Source organism: Primulina tabacum, chromosome 3 (assembly GCF_025594145.1).
Source record: "Primulina tabacum isolate GXHZ01 chromosome 3, ASM2559414v2, whole genome shotgun sequence".
In the NCBI taxonomy this organism is placed as follows: Eukaryota; Viridiplantae; Streptophyta; class Magnoliopsida; order Lamiales; family Gesneriaceae; genus Primulina; species Primulina tabacum.
In genome coordinates this window covers 29,077,600-29,099,050 of record NC_134552.1, presented here as the reverse complement: position 1 = coordinate 29,099,050, position 21,451 = coordinate 29,077,600, and the positions used below count along the sequence as shown (strand labels likewise).

Below are 21,451 nucleotides of genomic sequence, written 5' to 3'. Positions count from 1 at the left end.
CTCAATAGAAGAATGGTCAGAAGCACGGGCTTTGCCCTTACCCTTGTCCTTCTTCAGGACCCGTGAAGTGCCCGAAGAAGAAGGTTTAGTTTGGTGGGCTGCAGGCTTTTTAGGAGAATGAGCAAAGTAGATGACTTCGATCGTGACCTGCACACAATGAAGGGAACTCGTGAATGGGCGCCGGAGGAGTGTCCGGCGTGGCCACTCCGATGCTTAAGTCAGCAGGTGAAGATGATAACCAGTGTAGCTTAAATAAAAGTAAAGGCTACTGATGTAAATATGTGTGTTAACATGTGTTGGTGAATGAATCATTCTCCAGAACTAGAGAATAAGAGGAAGCCAAAAGTCCCTCAAATGAATTACATACCTGCTATTTATAGGAAAGAAAATCAAGGATTACCTCGATTTGCGCGTACACCTACCACTCATAGCCTTTGATGTTGACTTCCTGTCAAGCCACCCTACCTCTGATAGCTTCTCTGACACGCCAAACCCTCTATAGTTCTGACAGATAAGACTGCCTATACCGATACACTCGAGTATGGTGCGCTTCTCGAGGTAGCCCGAGTAGAAAGTTCCCGGGAGCTTGTATGAGAGCCCGAGCTATGATGATGGCCCGGGAAGAAATAGAATGCCCGGGAAGCTGGCTATGATCTGGGCTTCCCATTTAATAAACCGGGTTAAAGACGACCCGGATCCTTACGGGGTATCATAAATAAATATTTATTTTTATAAATTTCCATTGATTTTGTTGCATAATTAACATGTAATGGAATATAATATTTCGACCACTTGAAAAATTACAAAATTTAATAATATTTACTTGCTTATACAAGCATGACATATGAGAAGTATAACAAAATAAAAATATTTATTTTATTTTACATAAAGAATACATGAGTAAAGTGTAATCATGTTTTTTTTTGTTAATTATCACATTTAGCTATGATAAAATGTAGAATAGAATATACATATTCTTTTTAATTCTTGGTATAAGTGGAATCAAAATATCCTTTTCTAAAAAAAGAAATAAAATAAACTAACATAGATAATTCCCAAATTTTATTCCTTGCTTGCTAGTCTCTCGCAAAAAAAGTAGGAGTAAAAAAAACAAATGGGATAGAATGAGAAAAACAAGGAAAAGAAAACCAAAGGGTATTAAAGTAAATTGATCGCGTAACTTTTTTTTTAGATCAAAAGAAAGACAATCAACTTACTTTACCCAATGAGTTGGCGTCGACCCAAGTGGGATTGTCTCTCGTTTAATTAATAAATATATATAATAATTCATTTTACATATGAAACACAATTTAATTTGATAGTGATTAAATCATATGAGATCATAAGCTAAATCGACATCGAAAAATATTAATTTTTTTAATTATTATTTTTTACACATACTAGTTATTCAGCGATTACTTTTATGATTAAGTTTAAAAATCAAATTGATTTGAAAGTGTGATATTTGAACCAATGTAAACGGCTAAGGTTAAATGAATTCGTGCATTCAATTTAATTAATAAAAAATAAAAAAAGATTTTATTTATTTTTAAGCACAAATTATTCATTTAATATGTAAGTAAATATTTGTTTAATTCCTCTTTTGCCCCTATCTCACTCATCAAAAGCCCATCCTTCTCACCCACACTTTCATCACACACACACACACAGTCTTCTTCTACAAAAGAAGCCCTTTCCCTTTTTCTCTCTACCGTTACTCTGTTTTTGTCCATTTTAATTTCCTAAAATTACTTCAACAAAAACCGGGAGGTTGAATTCATACATTCATGGAGTATTTCGTTGGAAATTATGCAGAATTTTCTTCTGTAGAAAACGGAAATTTGAACAATAATGGCGCTCATTTCATGGTGGATGATTTGCTGGATTTTTCCAAGGCGGATGAAACTATGACCGACTCGTTTCTCGACAACTTGGGAGGGAATTCCGGCTACTCATCCACCGTCACGGCGGTCGACAGCTGTAATTCATCGGTTTCCGCCGGCGAAGGCCAGTTTAACGGTAAAGTCAGCTGCCGCAGCTTCAACGAATCGCAGTTTTGCAGCAACGAACTCTGTGTTCCGGTAATTGTTATTTTATTTATGCGAGATTTTTCCGTTAATATTCCTGTATTTTACGATTTTCTGCATGGAGAATGTGTTCTGTATGTATCACGCGTGCGTTTTCAACATTTTTTTGTGCGCGCCGACATTGATTTTTCCTGATACCAAGTGTGAAATTTCCAAAAGATGTAGCCGCGATTACAGTAATGATGAATTTCTTTTCACACAATTACAAATTCATGTTTAACTAATTTTTTTTAAATTTTTTCCCCTCTACAGTATGATGATTTAGCTGAGCTAGAATGGCTGTCGAATTTCGTGGAAGAATCCTTCTCGACCGAGGACCTACATTTCATCCCCACAAACACAACAGCACCCGCCGCAAAAAGCGCCGCCACCGACACTTCTTCTTCCGTCACCACCACCCACTCGCCACCAATTTTCTCCACCGATGTCTCAGTCCCAGGCAAAGCCAGAAGCAAACGCTCACGCGCCGCACCCTGCGATTGGTCTTCTCGCCTCCTCCTCGTTTCCCCTTCCCCAAACCTCAAAACGACACCGTCAATCAAAAAACATCCCGAAGAAAACCAGGGCCGGAGATGCCTTCACTGTGCTTCGGAGAAGACCCCACAATGGAGAACTGGCCCGATGGGCCCGAAAACCCTGTGCAACGCCTGTGGGGTCCGCTTCAAATCGGGTCGACTCGTACCCGAGTACCGACCCGCAGCGAGTCCGACTTTTATCACGACGAGGCATTCGAATTCACACCGGAAGGTGATGGAGCTCCGAAGACAAAAGGATCTCCAAAGACAGCAGCAGCAACAGAACCAGAATTTGCTTAGTCAAGTCTCCATTTTCAACGTATCCAACGGCTGCGATGAGTTCTTCATTCACCATCGTGACAGTATCAACGGTCGTGATTACAGGCACATGATATAGTGAGTGTGCAAGCACGTATTAGTCAAGTCTCCCTAGTTTTGCCAAGGAAAAAAAATCTATCCTAATTCATAACCCAAAATTTTGTTCCCCAAATTCACCATTAGATATTTGAATTTTGAAGTAGAAGTGGAGGGAGAAGATGGTCAATTCAATTGTAGAAGTTATAATGCATTTTATTCCTAGCTTTTGCAATCAATTTCATTAGTTTTTTTTTAATATAATTTTTATGTATATCATGATAAAAGAAAGTTGAAATATAACATTATCGATTATGATAAATCAAAAAACATACTCCATAACCCAAGAAATAAAGGTAGTCTCTAACTCGAATCATTATTTTAATTGAAAGTACAGATCTAAATAGATATTAGTTGGAAAAAGTATAGGGTTCCTTCTCTTTTGTGTGTGTGTGTGTGTGTGTTTTGGCTAGTTGACAAAGTAAAATTGAAAAATATTTTAGGAGGGTGGAGAAAAGAAAGTGAAGATGAAGAGATATGAAGCTGGAAAGTTGTTGCTTACAATCATGGGAATGGGTGCAGAGCTTTTATCAAGGAGCAAATGGGCCATGGGATTGCGGGAAGATTGTGTCTATTTCTTCAAAGTTTGGGAATTTGCACATGGAGGGCCCTCTCTCTCTACCAAAAATTAGGACAAAAATCATTTTCGTGCTCCAAGCTAAGAGATTACATTACATAAATGAATAAATTGTTCATTCCTAGATAAAATGGAAATCGTATAAGCTTCTAAATTGAACTATTTTTAAAAATAGGAGGATAAAATTTTAAGTGAGAGTCAAAAACTATTTTTATCTCTAAATATTCGTTGACTCGTTATATAGATAATAAGAAGTAAAAAATTAACAAAAGCATGGATTTCAGTGATTAATTTACTTAATCATATTTAATTAACGTGGTGGTGTTCGTAGATATAAATAAATAAAGAACATCGTGTGGTGTACGAAGCAGCTCGCACGGAAATGCCTTTAGAATCAACGTGGAGAATTTTCTGAAAAAAATTTGTCAAACAAAATTTCAATATTAGCTCGCTAAATAAAAATGCTTAGATCTTAATTATGCGTAAATTAAGATTGGTCTGATTTGTCAGCCAGAGAACTGTCTACACAATCCTAGACATTTTGCCCTTCCTCAGGGCCCACCATTAATTTCCTGGTCAACTTGGGAAAACTCCATTTCTTTTTTCCTCACATAACTAAAATATCAATTAAAGGAAAAAATATATATTTTTATCAATATATATATGTATATATATGTGTGTGTTCTTTGCGATTTTTATTTTTTAAGTTATTGAATTTTAGTTTTAATTTTAATAATTTTATCTTTTTATTTCATAATTTTTGTTACATCGATGATGTATTAATACAACGATATCATGTGTAATATGACATTAGGACTTTGATGTGATCTCGCTGAAATGGATGAGCCGGGTAAGGGGTTCCAACGGATCAAAGCAGTAATTTTTAGGGTTTAGGAATTTGAGTGAAGGTAATGGCTTGGATGAACACCTACAAACAAGAAAATAACTCGTGAATGGACGCCGGAGAAGTGTCCGGCATAACAACTCCGTTGCTTAAGTCAGCAAGTTGAAGATGGACACAAACAAATATATGATAGAATATATATGAGTGCTTCCAAGTTCAAAGATTTCAGCCCCATTAAATGGGAAATATACATGCTACTTATAGTAGAAAATGGGGTAGGTACCTCGATTCCAGTGCCACCTACTAAGTATGGCAAGTCGGCTGCCCATACTTGTATATTCTGATGACTTCTAAAATACTCCAAGTCCAAGTTGTTCTGACATATTAGACACCTTGTATCAATCACACTCGAGTGTGGTGCAATTCTCGAGGTGGCCCGGGTGGTCAGGTACCCGGACATTTGTTTGAGGGCCCGGGCTCTTGGGCGATCACCCGGGAACAGAAGAAGTGCTCGGGTCTTGTAGAAAGTACTCGGCCTATTGGTTCTAATCTAGGCTATCCAAGTAATAAGCTGGGTTAATGATGACCCGGATATTTATGAAGGTATCACCACCCATCCCTAAAATAGTCGGGCTAGAGTCCTGCTCGCTGTCCCGATCAGTCATACTTGTACTTTTTAATGAACATAATTAAGAATGTGTATGAGCATCGGGGGCTTCAAATATCCCATGGATGGGATGAGATACTGGGGTCTGATACCACCCGGGTTTAAGATAATATGCCGGGGCCTCACATTGCCCGGGCTTTGAATAAGATGCCGAGGTCTCATGTCTCGCGGATATTTTGTCGTTTTAGTATTCTCGGGCAATCCAAGGAGTGTCATTATGACGCATGCTTTTATCATTAAATTTCCGCCGAAAAATCGTTCCATATTCCGAGAATCCGATAAGTCTGACACCTTGATATTTGTGCACGTCCTTTTGTATGCCCGGTACAATTTACGAGGCGCATCTTGATTGTCCACGTGTACTTAGATCAACGGCCTAAATTTCTTTTCACCGCCTATATACAGTAGCCCTCATATTTTTCTAAAATCACTTTCAAATTCAAAATTGCAGCGAAGCTCTTGCGAATTTTCCTCTTAGCTTTCTGACGTGCAAACTTCTTGACTCCGACATTCTCCCACCGTCTGCAACTTCGAGTCGTCTTTTCCTCCAAAAAACTCATAAGTTTTTTCCCTCGCACTATATTTAATTCTACTTCTTCAACCTCTGGAGCGAATGCGCGAGGCTCTCCTAGTGACGAGTCCACCGCCATGCGCTCCGATTCCTCCCCATCTCCCCCTTGCCGTCGCCTCCCTACCCAAATCTCCAAAAAACCATTGGCTCATCAAACCAAACTTTCCTCTTCTAGACCTTCTTCTTCGGGCACTTCCCGAGTCTCGAAAAAAGACAAGGGTAAGGGCAAAGCTCGGGCTTCAAGCCCTCCCCCCATTGAGATCCCGCGAATTCCTTGGTTCTCCTTCTGAGCAGCACTCTGCGCTCGGGGGTAGGCGAGGAAATTCGGGTCCTGGGATCCATTCCTTCTACCTCCTCTATCCTTGTACCCGGCCCCTCTGACCGGGCTGACAAGCCCCCTCCCGGGTTACCACCTTCTTCCGGGACCTAGTTAGGAATGGTCTCCGGTTCCCCATTCCTTTTTTCTACATCGATGTAGACAAATTCTTTGGTGTACCTATCAATCAACTTCACCCCAATTCTTTTCGTATTATGGCTTCGGCTTATGTTCTATTCAAAATGAACAATCTCCTTATCAACCCCCTCATTCTTCATTATTTCTTTTCTTGCAGACTCGGGGATAATGCCTTTTCCCTGACTGCCCTCCTTAACTCCCGATTCCTTGATGATGTTCCTTCTTCTCAGAAGGGGTGGAAAGGACGATTTTTTTTCATTCAACTCCCGGGTCCTCTTCCTTGTCTGACCGAGTTTCTTCAATCTCTTCCCCCACAACATGCCCTTCCCAAATCTTACAAATTTGAGGATCTTTTCCTCATGAGTCAAGCTCTGGTGGAGGGCCATAAATACTCCTCCTCTGTTCTTATCTCCAACGAGAATTTGGTCGCTTATGGGTTGAGTGCCCGGGCTGAAGACCCTTTGGACAGGGTGATTGACGAGGTTGCTGGCTCGGGTGCTCAACCCGGTATCATATTTATCCCTGTCTTTTACTTTTTTATTTTTAAATTTGCAAATTGTATTGATATTTCCTTCCTCCTGTCTGTGTAGATAACTCGAAAATACAGGAGGTCTTTGCCAAGAAATGGGCGGCCGAGAAGGTAGCCAAGGAGAAAAAGCTGGCAGCCCGGATGGCTGCGGCTGAGAAGAAGAAACAGGCTGAGGAGGCGGCCCAACAAGCAGAAGTGACTCGGGTCGAGGCTCAACAGCTAGAAGAGGCGACCCGGGATGAATCCCAGAAGGATTCTGAAGACCATGTCCCTCTCACCCAGAGGAAGCGAAAGGCTGTCACAAGCCGGGAGCTGATCCTGGTCGAGGATAACCGGGAGGGGGGGACAAAGTTCTTCTCAGGCAGCTCAGTCAACCACCACCACACCCCCACCCCCCGTCAACAATCCAACCAACAGCCCCTCCTCACCGAGCAGCCTCCCCGGGTCAACATTTTTGAGGAGTGATCCTCGGCAACAGGGCTTAAGATCTTCAAACAGCTTCTGACTCCTGATGAGGAGGCTTGTTTGAAGAACTCCCGGGCTTCTGCCAAACTTTTCGAGTGCTCGAACAAGCTTTTGGCGGTAAGTTTTTCCATTAATCTCTCTTGCTCTGTTTATTGTTTATTTTTTACTGACTCACTTTTGAACAGGCTGCTCAACTGTTGATCTCGGCCTTCGAGGAGGTTGCTGCGGCTGCCACCATTACCGGTAACCGAGCTCGACAATTCCAAAATACTCAGGCAAAACTTCAAGAGGAATTGTCCCGGGCTCGAGCCACTCATGAGGAGGAAATGGCCGGCTTGTGCTCTGTCCTGGATAAAGCTAGAGAAAACCTTAATGAATGCTCTATTCGGGAGGAAAATTTGCGAGGAGCCCTATCTGTTTCGGAGTCGAGAAACCATTCTCTATCCGAGCAGATAGAAGTGCAGCAATTTCGGGCAGAGAAAGCCGAGAGCGCCCTGGCTCTGGCTGAGTACAATAAGGACAAGTGGCAGGCCTCCTTCCTTCAATCTTCCGAATTCAAGAAGGCCGTTGAAGACCGGGCCTATCCTCTCTTCCAGATCGATTTTGAAAAGTGCCGAGAGCAGTTTGAAGAGGCCGGGCTTTTACCTGAGGATAGGGAAGATTTCTCGGACTTCGGTCATGCTATAGCATCCCTTCCCAAGGATGGGGAAGAAGAGAAGGAGGCTCCAAAAAAACAGCCAGAGTCCGAGCCCGTAAATATAGATTAGGATTGTACTTTTCATTTTTACCCTTTTCATGTAATTCCTGCCTTCGGTCTTTTTAATGAAATTTTTAATTTCCTTCAACTGCTCTTAATAATATTTTGATAAGTCTTCAAGAAACCCGGGTAATATAATTGCTTGTATGCGAAATACTTAGAAAATTTTCTAAGCGTTAAGAATTAACCGGCAACTTCAAATAAGTAATCGGGATTCCGGTTCATACAATAAATAAAGAACCCCATTCTTTAAGAAATAACCGAGATGTAGAAAATTTAAACCTGGGCTTAAAGCTCATGACTACATATAACCAAAATGAGAAAACTGAACAAGAGATCATATCTCGAGATTTAGATTGATCAAGGTGTGGTACCCCGAACCAGTGCGTAGTTCCCTGGGCTTTTTAAGAACCAAGGTACGGAGCCTTGGGCCGGGGAGCATGTCCCGAGACTTGGGAATGATCGAGGTGTGGTTTCCCGAGCAAGGGTGTAGTGCCCTGGGCTTTTTAAGAACCAAGGTACGGAGGCTTGTGCCGGAGAGCATGTCTCGGGACTTGGGAATGGTCGAGGTGTGGTTCCCCGAGCCATGGTGTAGTGCCCTGGGCTTTTTAAGAACCAAGGTACGGAGCCTTGGGCCGGGGAGCATGTCCCGAGACTTGAGAATGGTCGAGGTGTGGTTCCCGAGCCAGGGCGTAGTGCCCTGGGCTTTTTAAGAACCAAGGTACGGAGCCTTGGGCCGGGGATTTGTACCTCTCGGGTAGGGATGTAAACGAACCAAACCGTTTGTGAGCTATTCGAAGCTCGATTCGATAAAAGCTCGTTTGAGCTCGTTTAATGAGGCTCGTTAAGATAAACAAACTAAACTCAAGGTTTATAGTATTCGGCTCATTAGCTCGTGAAATGTTCATTGGTAAGTTCATGAGTAATCTTTTAGATTAAAAAATAATAGTTTTGATATTTGATTTATTGATTATGCATATTATTTATGAAATATATAGAAAAATCTATTAAATTTATGTTTTATAATAAATTTACAAATTTTAATAAGAACAATATATTTTTCTTTAAGTATATAATTTACTTTTGAATTAATTTAATGAAAATTTAAATGTATAATTCATATTTATTAAGCTTGTTTAGGCTCGATAAAGGCTTGAATAAACTCGTGAGCCATGCATATATTCGTTAAATAAAGCTCGAGCTCGGCTCGATTATAAACGAACCAAACTTAAACATTCAAGAGTTCGGCTCGGCTCGAGTCGATTACATCCCTACTCTTGGGTTAAGATATAAGAAACATACATAACTCTTTGAGAAAACAGATCTTTCATTATATCTTCCATCAAATAATTATATCTGTCAAGAGTAATATTTCTTTAAATTAAATACATTCCAATGCCTTTTGAGAGAACGTCATTGGGCATCTTCTAGATAAAAAGATCCCGAGCTGACCCTCCGGATTATTCTGTAAGGTCCTTCCCACCGAGTTTCCAGTTTCCCAACATCCCCGGCAGGGTTGACTTTCTTCATGACTAGATCCCCTACTTGGAAGTCTTGGATCCAGACCTTCCTGTTATATGAATTCATAACCCGGCTCCGATATGCTTCAATTCGAATGATTGCTCGGTCTCTCTTCTCTTCTACCAAGTCTAATTCCATGGCCCGGCTTTGATCATTATTATCCATGTAAGATTCTACCCGGGACGAGGTTTGCCCTATTTCAACTGGAAGGACTACTTCAGAACCGTGTACCAAGTTGAAAGGAGTTTCTTGAGTAGGTGCTCGGAGAGTTGTTCTGTATGCCCAGAGAACACTGGGCAATTCTTCCCCCCAGTCATTTCCTTTGCCTTGTAGCTTGGTTTTCAGTGTTTGTACAATAATTCTATTTACAACTTCTGTTTGACCATTAGCTTGAGGATAGGCAACAGAGGTGAAAGACTGAGTGATCTTCATTTCCCGGCACCATGATGCAATCTCTTTGCCCTGAAACTATTTTCCATTATCTGAGATCAGTCTTCTGGGCACTCCAAACCGGCATACTATGCTCTTCCACAGAAATTTCAAAACTTCCCACTCAGTGATCTTGGCCAAGGGCTCAGCTTCCACCCATTTAGAAAAATAATCTACAGCCACTAGTAAGAATTTCTTCTAAGCCCTGGCGATTGGGAAGGGACCCACAATATCCATGCCCCAATGATCAAAGGGGCAAGATGCCCAAATAGGCATCATAATAGTGGCCGGGCTATGTTGAAAATTTGAATGATGTTGACAACCCTCACAAGCCTGGACCACTCGAGCAGAATCTTGGCTAAGAGTTGGCCACCAGTACCAAACAAGCATTGTCTTCCGGGCCAAAGATATTCCTCCGAGATGCTCAGCACAGCACCATTCATGAATCTCTCGGAGGACGTAATCCACTTCTCCCTCAGATAAGTATTTTAATAATGGTCCCTGAATGATCTCATGTACAAGACATTATTTAAGAGAACAAACCTGTAAGCTTGTCTCTTAATCTTTTGAGCTCGGGCTTTATCCTCGGGTAGTTCATTATTTCTAATGAATTTGATCAGTGGTGTCATCCAGGAGTCCTCGGGTACTGGTAATATTTCTTCCTCGGTGGAAAGGACCAACCGGGAAACATGCAAAACCTCTCGGGTGCTGACCTCTGAAAAGAAGCAGCCATTTTTGCCAGAGCATCTGCCTCTCCATTCTCCCCCCGGGGTATTTGTTCAATTCTCCAATCCACCAAGATTTTTGCTTGGGCTAGAAATGAGCTGTAAATATTTGAGCATCCTGTCATCCTTAGCTTCATAATCGCCCTTTATCTGCTGAGTGATTAGTTGTGAATCAGAGTACAGAATAATCCGGGATGCTCCAACTTCCCGGGCAGCTTGGATACCAGCAAGGACAGTTTCATACTCTACCTTATTATTTGTTACCCGAGAATCGATCCTTAGTGCCAATTTAATATTTTCTCCCGGGGAAGATATTATTACAACCCCTACTCCACACCCAGCAAGGCTAGATGCCCCATCCACGAAGACTCTCCATACTTCCTCTTCATCGATAAGAAATCTGATAAGGCTTGTGCTTTGATGGCAACCCGGGCTTATATTCAATGTCATACTCGCCCAATTCCACTGTCCACTTGATCATCCGCCCGGACACTTCTGAGTGAGTCATAATCCTCCCAAGAGGACTATTGGTGAGAACAACAATTTGATGCGACAGAAAGTAAGGTCGCAGCTTCCGGGCGGTCATGATCAATGCCAAAGCAATCTTCTCTACTTCACTGTATCGGAGCTCGGGGCCTCTGAGAGCATGGCTGACATAGTAGACATGCTTTTGATCAGAGCCTTCTTCTTTTATCAGGACTGAGCTAACAGCATACTCCGTAGTAGATAGATAAACGAATAGTTTCTCCTCGGGCTCCGGCTTCACTAATACAGGAAGCTCTGCAAGATGGATCTTCAAGTCCTGGAAGGCTTGTTCACACTTCTCATCCCACCCGAATTGTTGGGCCTTCCTTAGGACCTGAAAGAAAGGATAACTCCTGTGTGCTGACCGAGATATAAATCGAGACAGGGAAGTAATCCTCCCGGTCAGCTTCTGCACTTCTTTGACAGATCGAGGAGATGGCACGCACAACATGGACTTGACTTTCTCCTGATTCACCTCAATCCCCCGGTCTGTCACTATGAACCCCAAGAACTTGCCACTCTTTACGACAAAAATTCATTTGGCAGGGTTGAGCTTGATCCCATAATGCATTAAGAGTGGCAAAAGTCTCCTCCAAATCAGCAATGAAATCCGCAACCTCTTTAGACTTGCCCAAAATGTCGTCTACATACACCTCCACATTCCTGCCCCTTTGCTTCTCAAAGACTTTGTTCATGAGACGCTGGTAAGTAGCCCCTGCATTCTTCAACCCGAAAGGCATTAAACATAACAAAATGTACCTCCCGAGGTGATGAAGTTGACTTTGTCTTGATCATTCTTAGCCAGGGGGATTTGATGATACCCCTGGTAAGCATCCATGATACTCAGCAACTCGAAGCCAGAGGTGGAATCCACCAGTTGGTCAATTCTAGGCAGGGGATAATGGTATTTGGAACAAGCTTTGTTGAGATCACGGAAGTCCACACACATCCTCCACTTCCCGGTGGACTTAGGTACCGGCACCACATTTGAGAGCCATGTAGAAAATTAAATTTCCCGAATGTGGCCGGCCTTCAGCAGATCTCTCACCTTTTCATCAATAACTTTGTCCTTTTCCGGACCAAAGTGTCTTTTCTTCTACTTTACCGGGTGAGATCCCGAGAGAATGTTCAAATGATGCTCAGAGATCAGGGGTGAGATCCCTGCCAACTCTTGCTGAGACCAGGCAAAAGCATGAATATTATTTTTCAAACAGTTAATCAAACTAACCCGGGTGGATGCACCGAGGTCCCGAGCCACCCGGATTTGCTGGCCTGGCCCGACTTCTATCACCTCCTGCTCTTCCTCAGCCACAAAATGTACTTCCCCTTTCTCCACTACTCCCCCTCCCACTTCATCAACCCTTGCTTTCTTTTCCTCCCTCCTAGTTTTGCTTTGATCAGCCCGAACTGCTTTCACATAGCATTTTTGAGAAGAAGGCTGATCTCCCCGGACTTCTCCTACCCGGGCTCCCATAGAAAATTTGATCTTTTGGTGGTAGGTGGATGCTACAGCCCTCAACTCATTCATAACCTGCCTCCCCAAAATGATATTATACAATGATGGGGAGTCTACCACAGTGAAAGAGGTCATCACTGTCTTTTTGAGATCTTCGGAGCCCAAAGTCAGTGGCAAAACAATCTCACCTTCCGAGTAAACCACATGGACAACAAAGCCAAAGAGTGCAGTCTCCACAGCTTCCAAATGATAACTATGCAAGTCCATATGTATGAGGGCCTCTTTAAAGATTACATTCACAGAACTGCCCGAGTCAATAAAGACCCTCATGACATCATATTTGGCCACCCGGGCTTGGATGACTAGGGCATCATTGTGGGGCAGATTTACTCCCTTCAAATCCTCTGGGCCAAAACTGATCACCGCCTCATTCCTCTTCATCCCCTCCACTTCCATACAGTCCCTCATACTCCTGGATTTTCTCGCTCGGTTAGAGTCACCATCAGTGGATCCTCCAGAAATCATTTTGATTACCCCCATAACCGGGGGTGAGTTCTTCTTTCTCTCAGGCTCAGGTTCTCTCCTTCTTTGGGGCTCATTCCTGGGATTACTCCTCAAATCTCCTCCCCTAGAACTGGACTCTGGCTGTCGAGATGTCCAAGGTGGCAATCTCGGTCTCTTGTTAGCTTGACTAAGTCCCGGGGCGGAAGGTAAGGCGTAGTCCCCCTTCAACGTTTTGCAGTCCTCAGTGTTGTGATAACACACCTTGTGGAGAGTGCAAAATCCTCTCTTCTCAGGCCGAGATAGTTGATAATCCGGGGCCAGATCTCTACTGCATTCCTGCACCTCCCTTTACCGGGCAATCTTTAGAGGCACATCGTGAGAAAAGTGCCCTGGATTACCCCTCCTTTGTTCTTTCACCTCGGGCTTAGATAACCGGTCCCCTCTCTCCTTCCTTACGGCCTCCCTCTTATGCTTTTGGGCTTCCTCCATGTTGATATATTTTTCTGCCCGGGATAATAGGTCCTCGAAGTCCCCGGGAACTTTCTTGGTTAATGACTTGAAAAATTTACCCTCTCTCAAGCCTTGGGTGAATGCATTCGTTTTTGTCTCAGTGACACAAGTAGGAACGTCCATGGCCACTCTATTAAATCTTCTGATGTAAGCCCTTAAACTCTCCTCCGGGCTCTGTTTGACCTCAAAAAGACTAAAAACAGTCTTCTTGTATTTCTTGCTACTATTGAAATGGTGTGAGAACACCTTCTTGAAGTCCTTGAAGGAATGAATACTTTGAGGGGCCAATCCCTCGAACCACCTCTGAGCAGAATCTACCAACGTTGTTAAGAACACCTTACACTTGATTCGATCAGTGTAACAATGTAACATGGCCATGTTCTCGAACCTGGCCAGGTGTTCCTCGGGGTCCGCATTTCCATCATACTCTTTTACTTTGGAGGACTTGAAGTTCCCGGGAAGAGGTTCCCGGACAATGACTTCAGCAAATGGACATCCTTTGGTGACTGCCCGGGAAGTACTCCGGCTCTCCAATTGTCCTTTCAAGACCTTCATCTTTTGTCTTAATTCCAACAACACTTCCGCCACAGTAGGAGATTTGGACCCGGCGCTAGACTCCTCGTCTTCTCTTCTCATCTCTTCTTCCTCCCTCAACTCCTGCTGCTGCTCCTGCTCATTCTCATGTCCCCCTCCAGGTGGGGTAACTTGATAAGAAGCCTCTTTCCTGGCCATGGCTTGCTTTACTGCCTCGGATATAATTCTGGCCAATTCCACTGGGGACATGGTAATAAGATTGGGTCCGGTGGTATGAACACCACCTTGTCCAGAAGTCTGTGCATCATCTGCAGGAGCCCGGGAATTGTCCTGGTTAGTTCTTCTTATTCGAGCCATATCAATGCCTTAATCTCAAGTTTCCCACAGACGGCGCCAATGATGTGATCTCGCTGAAATGGATGAGCCGGATAAGGGGCTCCAACGGATCAAATCAGTAATTTTTAGTGTTTAGGAATTTGAGTGAAGATAATGACTTGGATGAACACCTGCAAACAAGAAAGTAACTCGTGAATTGGCGTCGGAGGAGTGTCCGGCGTAACCACTCCGATGCTTAAGTCAGCAGGTTGAAGATGAACACAAACAAATATATGAGTGAATATATGTGAGTGCTTCCAAGTTCAAAGATTTCAGCCCCATTAAATGGGAAATATACCTGCTACTTATAATAAAAAATAGGATAGGTACCTCGATTCCAGTGCCACCTACCAAGTATGGCAAGTCGGCTGCCCATACTTGTACCTTCTGATGACTTCTAAAATACTCCAAGTCCAAGTTGCTCTGATAGATTAGACACCTTGTATCAATCACACTCGAGTGTGGTACAATTCTCGAGGTGGCCCGGGTATGTGGTGCAATTCTCGAGGTGGCCCGGGTGGTCAGGTACCCGGGAATTTGTTTGAGGGCCCGGGCTATTGGGCGATCTCCCGGGAACGGAAGAAGTGCCCGGTTCTTGCGGAAAGTACCCGGCCTATTGGTCCTAATCTGGGCTATCCGAGTAATAAATCGGGTTAATAATGACTCGAATCCTTATGAAGGTATCACCAGACTCCTAATTAATAAAGAATAAATTATCAAAAATTTAAAAATATATTAATAAGACTGAAATTTAATAACAAACTAATTAAACAAACATACATTATCAATGTTGCAACTCGACCTATATAACATGTATTTTTTTATTAAATTTCATTCATAAGTACTATATATATATATATATATGTATGTATATATATATATGTATGTAAATGCCGGACTAATACTTTTTTAACTCTAAATTTGTATTATACTCAATCACATTTTTATATTTTTATTATAACGTCATAAAAAATTATCAATAAATTATATTTTTAAAGTCAAATGGATATAATTAGCGTATTCTATTAAGCCCAAGTACTAATTTATGTGCACGTACGAATACGATTATAATTATTATTATTGAAAACGAGTGTACTCCACAATTTACTTCAAAATTTCAATAAATGGGACGACTTTTTTTAGATAGAATCGATCGAACCCTAAGTTTAGATCCAAAGAAACTAATTACTCCTCTGTGTTGAAGAAGTTGATTTGCTAGTTGCTACCATACATGGAAGGTTGAACAATGAATATGTATTTTCTCAACGGACTAAACTTTATATATATATATATATATATATCCTACTCAGTCTTCGGCGCCTCCAATCTCCTCATCGATATGGTCACCTACATCATTCACACCTAGTGAATGTAAAGACTTAACACGCTAAAATTGTTTTAACAAGTACATACAATAACATGCAATAGTGAAAAGTATTGTCCTTAACATGAACTTCATGATCTTAAAAGCGTGAACATAAATGTAACATAAACATAAACGTGTCAAAAACATTCATCAACATATCAGCATACACATATTCATCATCATTCACACCTAGTGAATGTAAAGACTCAACACGCTAAAATTGTTTTAACAAGTACATACAATAACATGCAATAGTGAAAAGTATTGTCCTTAACATGAACTTCATGATCTTAAAAGCGTGAACATAAACGTAACATAAACATAAACGTGTCAAAAACATTCATCAACATATCAGCATACACATATTCATTTTCTTTATTTGAATACCGTTCATTAGCTGTAACTTTCGTATCATCGTATCGATCGATCCATCTACGTATAACCGCGTTATTCGGTGGCGGGGACATCAGCGATAGTATTACCCATCCACTGAGCGTTGGCCTTACGTGTCATCGTATTATCGTATTTAGTCACAACCAACTCCCTTCCTTTAAAACATATCATCATATTCATCACTTATAAAAATCATGCATATACATAAGTTTTTCTTAAAATCAAGCATGCAACGTAATTTTCATATTTTCATAAAAGATCATGTTCATGATAGCATATGCATTAAAAACGTGTAATTTTGTGATCAGGGGCAACATAATTTTCATGCTATTAAAAACGTGTAATTTTGTGATCAGGGGCAACATAATTTTCATATTTCCATAAAAGATCATGTTCATGATAGCATATGCATTAAAAACGTGTAATTTTGTGATCAGGGCGCCACATGACTGCATACTCGACCAAGGCGCAAAATGACTTTTTTGCCCCTGGAAACCCCTATTGACCATTTTACCCCTGAACATCAAAATTTCGACCCGAAGCCAACTAAACTCCTTAAAACACCTTAAAAATATTTATAAACATTTCCTAGACATAACCTCGAGCCCGTTCCATAACTTATATGATTCATTTTAAAACTTGGACCAGAGTCCGGGTTTTAACTCGAATCAACCTAAAACTTAACCAAACTTCTCCCAACTTAAATCATGACTGAACCTACATGACCAGCCCCTAAAAAACTCATTCCAGACTACTTAAGACCTAAGAACCACGCCTGAAAAATGCTGAGAATTATTCTGCGCACCTACCACGAAACCCTAGTATTACCCTAGCCTCGATTTCTTGACTCTAACCCAAGCCGACGAGAACCAGACCCGAGCCAAACCTTCCTAGCCCACCTCTAGACCCTCTTGGACCAACTTAACTCAGCCCTCATCCCCATGCATGCTGCGAAGTGCAACCACCCATGAGCCAACCGAAAAAGCCCCAACCGAGACTCCCTTCCACACAACTCTCTCTACCGACTCCAAGTCCAAGACCAGCGGGGTTTAAGCCATGCTAGGCCACAACTCATACCCACCAGGGTCTGGTCCAAGGCTTGGAACATCCCTTGCACTGCCGGGCTCGCTCAAATCTTTAGATCTAGCCACACCGATCCAAACACCAAAGTAACTAGCGCTCGGCCTTCACCACCCTTGACTACCTAGCGACTCCAGCCCATTGACACCATGAATCCCAACGTGTTCATCCTTTAAACATACAGCCGTGGCAGCCCCTTACATAAAAGTCATGAAAACCGTGATTTGCAAGCAAGAAAATGCATATTTCACGATAAACGATGCACAAACGATACAAAAAAATATTTTAAACGCCCTTCATGCATACTATAACGTCCAAAAAACTAACCTACGTAAACCACATGCATGCAAAATTACTTGAATTTCTTAATTGTTTTATTTAATTGATTTTAAATGCTTGCATGATACATATTATATGATTAAAAGTATGATTGCATGATTAAATGATTATATGATATGATTTCATGAAATTAAAGGATTTTACCCGAATATTCGATAATAAGCTGCGGAAAGGAGACCGGGGACGATCAAGACAAAAATAATTATTTTTCACTAAATATTTTCAAGTCTTCTTAATATGATTAAAAATGATTTAATTTTTCTAAAAATTGTAGAGTTCGAATTATTTTTCGAGACGAGCTCGATTTTTATCCGGAAAGCCGGTTTTGGGCAAACGAGGAGTTTTTAAAATATCAAAAATATTGTTTTTGGAAACTAATTTTTTTTAAACTTTTATGTTTTAATTAAATAAGAGTTATTGGGCCCAATTTAACTAAATTGAGTAGGTCTAACTGCTCCTATACTTGGAGGCCCAAAACCAAAGTCCATTATCATGCAAATTAGAATCTATATAATAGAAACCTAGGCTTCCAAAGCATGAGGGAAGCCGAAATTCACACACTTTGCACACACTAAAATTCGAAATTTGCAATGGAAGAAAACAAGGAGTCTTCATCGCCCATTCGTTCTTCTCTGCACCCCTCGCCGACGATCGCGTATTCGAGCGTTTTAGAATACAAAGACACGTTTTCTAAACCCTTTTACGCATTATTCAAACCATAATATGCATGTTTTAATTGTTTTTGCATGTTTTGTTTGTTATTTTCAAAGTTTTGAATGTTTTTACGTATATATGAACATATTATGATTCCCAACAAGTACGCTGCCAACATAGGATGAATTATGGATAGAACATGAACAATTTAAGAGGAAACAAGGGCTGGACAGCAAGCTTAAGGGCTGAACGTGAGGTAGCAAGAAAAAACTAGGGTTTTTGAGGGTTTGGTTAAGGAGGAGGGCTCGGCTTATGCATGAGGGCTTGCGGCTCGACTAGGGCTTGGTTAGGGGCATGTGTTGGACGTGGGTCAGGGTTAGGAAGATTCCTATCAGGGGGCTCGGTGCTGGCTGGGACTGGTGCGCAGGGGTTGAGTCATTGTCCGGTGAGGGTTAGGAGGATTTGGGCTCGGTGGTGGCTCAAGTAGAAGAGTCCTAGTTCGAGTAGACTACTAGGATAGCATGGGAGAGGGGCGTGGAGGCTCGGGGCTGGTTCGTTTGGGTCTGAGACTGGTCCAGGGTCGGTGAGGGTCAGAGGTGATCAATGGTTAGGTAGCTGATTGTGTCCTAAACCGAGTAGGAGTCCTAGGATGCCAAGGAAGCATGACGTGCAGCTCGGGTCCTTTTGCAGAGTTTGTGCGTGAGCTAGGGGATGGTTCAAGGGGTCAGGGATAGTGAGAAGGATACCTAGGTGGGTTGGCTATGGTTTGGATCGAGGTTGCTCGGGCGTTGCTCGATGAAATCGGAATATGGCTCGATGGTTTTGATTAAGTGTCAATAACTCAAAATTAATGAAAAAGGTTCGAACCATGGGTCCACGGGGGTGGTTCATGGCTCACAAGGGTAGTTTAGGAAAAAAAAAGTTTATGTTTAAAATTTGGGAATAAAATATTAAAGTTTGAATAAATTCGAGAATTAAACGCCTCACGAATTAATAATTAAAGAATTAAATATAAAGCCTCAAATTTAAGTCAAATAAAATATTAAAAATTAGATTTAAGCTTCAATAATTATTTGGGATAAGCCCATGTCAACAAAAGTGAGAAAATATCAGTCGACCAGAGGATAAAGTTAGTCACTTTCAAGGATCGAACTTCACTCAAAATGATGAAGGATTGAAAGCTTTAAGATTAATGATTTTTACGATTTACGATTTATTTATGCATAAAAACTATTCTAAATAAAAGTATGATTTATAATGCATATGATTGTATATGTATTACTTGATACTCATGTTTAGAACGTGCTGAGTTTTAGACTCACTAGGTTTGAATGTTGCATGAGTTGCTGATATAAGGAGGCGCTGACGCTTGAGTGGATCGAGTGCGACAGTACACTCCCGAGGGACAGTTATTTTCTGCATTAGCTTGATAGATAAAAGATTTAAAAGATTATTGTTAATGATTTTATTAGAGACATTTTATGCTTTATTTTTTGGTTAGTTGATCTTTTTAAAGGTCGACGTAAGATTTTTGGTTAGTTGATGATTTAGAGATTTTTATACACTTGAGATTTCAAATGTTAAATTATTATGATTTCGAGTTTATGATATATATATATATATATATATATATATATATAAATGTAGCAGACGTTTCAGTTGGTATCAAAGCCAATGATCCCCAAAGGGTTGTGTACTGTCACTCCTAGAAGCTCAAGAAGTCACGCCTCGTGAGTTTTTACTGCCTTATATTTTGTATGCTAAAATTATTTTAAATTCTTTTATGATACATGATATAAATGTTAGTTGCATGTTAAATGTAAAACGTTAAATGCATGTTGGATACGTGGTTTGGATGACGTGTACAGATATGTCTCCTAAAAGGATTTTTCATAAGAATGATGAGGATAGACATGAAGAGGATATTACACAGCCTCCACCTAATCAGGATGCTAGTGCCCGTGTACTAGTCGGCATGGCTTGTTTACTAGAACAACACGTAGGAAATGGTGCAAGAGTCCGATCGGAGGCTGCATATGAGTGTTTTAGGAGGATGAACCCCGAGGATTTTCATGGCACTGCTGATCCATTCATTGCTGAGGGATGGATGGATTAGAAATTTAGAGGTGATCTTTCATTATATGGACATGGCAGACGCTGACCGAGTTCGCTGTACCATCTATCTGCTGAAGGGCGACGCTTTCTTCTGGTTGGATGGAGCGGAGCCAGCGGTGAACTTAGCGACACTGACTAGGGAAGACTTCAAAAGGATATTCTATGTCAAATATTTCACTTCTGATGTCCGTTCTAGTCTTAAGAGAGAGTTTATGAGTCTCGCCAGGGGGATTGGTCTGTTGCTGAGTTTGTGCAAAAGTTTGATAAGGGCTGTCATTTTGTGCTCTTGATTGCTAGTGATGCTGCGGAAAAGTTACGACACTTCCTAGATTGTTTGAGGCCGACTATCCGTCGTGACGTGATGCTCGTCGATCCCACTGATTATACTGCTGCCATTTCCAAAGCTTTTAAAGCCGAGCAGTCACTCAAAGATATTGTTTGGGAGTTGCAGTGAAAGAGGAATCATGCTCAGCAAGCTAGTCAGCAAAATAAGAAGCCTTATGCGGGACCACCTAAGCATTGGAACCATAAAAACCACATGGACAACCGCCAAGAGAGAACATCCTGAAGACTGCTGAAAAACCACTGTGCAAGGAGTGCAATCGTCCACATTATGGCAAGTGCATGTGGGGCACCTACAAGTACTTCAAGTGTGGAGATTTGGGACAGAAGGCTGGTGATTGCCAAAAGTTCAAGCAACCCACGACTGGAAGGGTCTATGTGATGCAAGCTGAGGATGCTGAAGCAGAGCCGACGCAACACTAATTACTGGTAACCTAGTTGTTTAACATTCTTACAATGAAATTATTACATAAAATGTTAAAATTTGTTATGGAAGTTGATTGAGATAATGAAGAACATAGAGAAAAATAGGTTGCATACCTGAACTGGATTTTAGAGACAACATAAAATTTTTTGGTTTAGAAATATATTTTTCGAGATTGTGAGGACCGAAATGAAGAGGAAAACTTAAGATAGAGGGTAAAGTTTGAAGTCGATGAGGGAGCCTAAGCTTTTTAATTTTCAAGACAAGGCAAATTTTGGG

The 21,451-nt window shown here is 41.4% G+C and overlaps 2 protein-coding genes across 2 annotated transcripts; one reads left to right on the top strand and one right to left on the bottom strand.

Annotated features, from left to right (window-relative positions):
- The first annotated feature begins 1,660 nt into the window (after nt 1–1,660).
- Nucleotides 1,661–3,195, top strand: LOC142541045 (GATA transcription factor 9-like). Its single transcript, XM_075647587.1, has 2 exons — nt 1,661–2,081; nt 2,340–3,195. Exons 1-2 carry the CDS (start codon nt 1,788–1,790, stop codon nt 2,997–2,999), a joined length of 954 nt encoding a protein of 317 aa, XP_075503702.1. The 5' UTR covers nt 1,661–1,787; the 3' UTR covers nt 3,000–3,195.
- Nucleotides 3,196–10,940: 7,745 nt separating this feature from the next.
- LOC142538641 (uncharacterized) lies at nt 10,941–14,441 on the bottom strand. Its single transcript, XM_075643953.1, has 5 exons — nt 13,458–14,441; nt 12,372–13,376; nt 11,840–11,903; nt 11,584–11,795; nt 10,941–11,414 (listed from the first exon to the last, which is right to left on the bottom strand). The coding sequence occupies exons 1-5, from the start codon at nt 14,439–14,441 to the stop codon at nt 10,941–10,943; spliced, it is 2,739 nt and encodes a 912-aa protein (XP_075500068.1).
- Between the last annotated feature and the right edge of the window lie 7,010 nt (nt 14,442–21,451).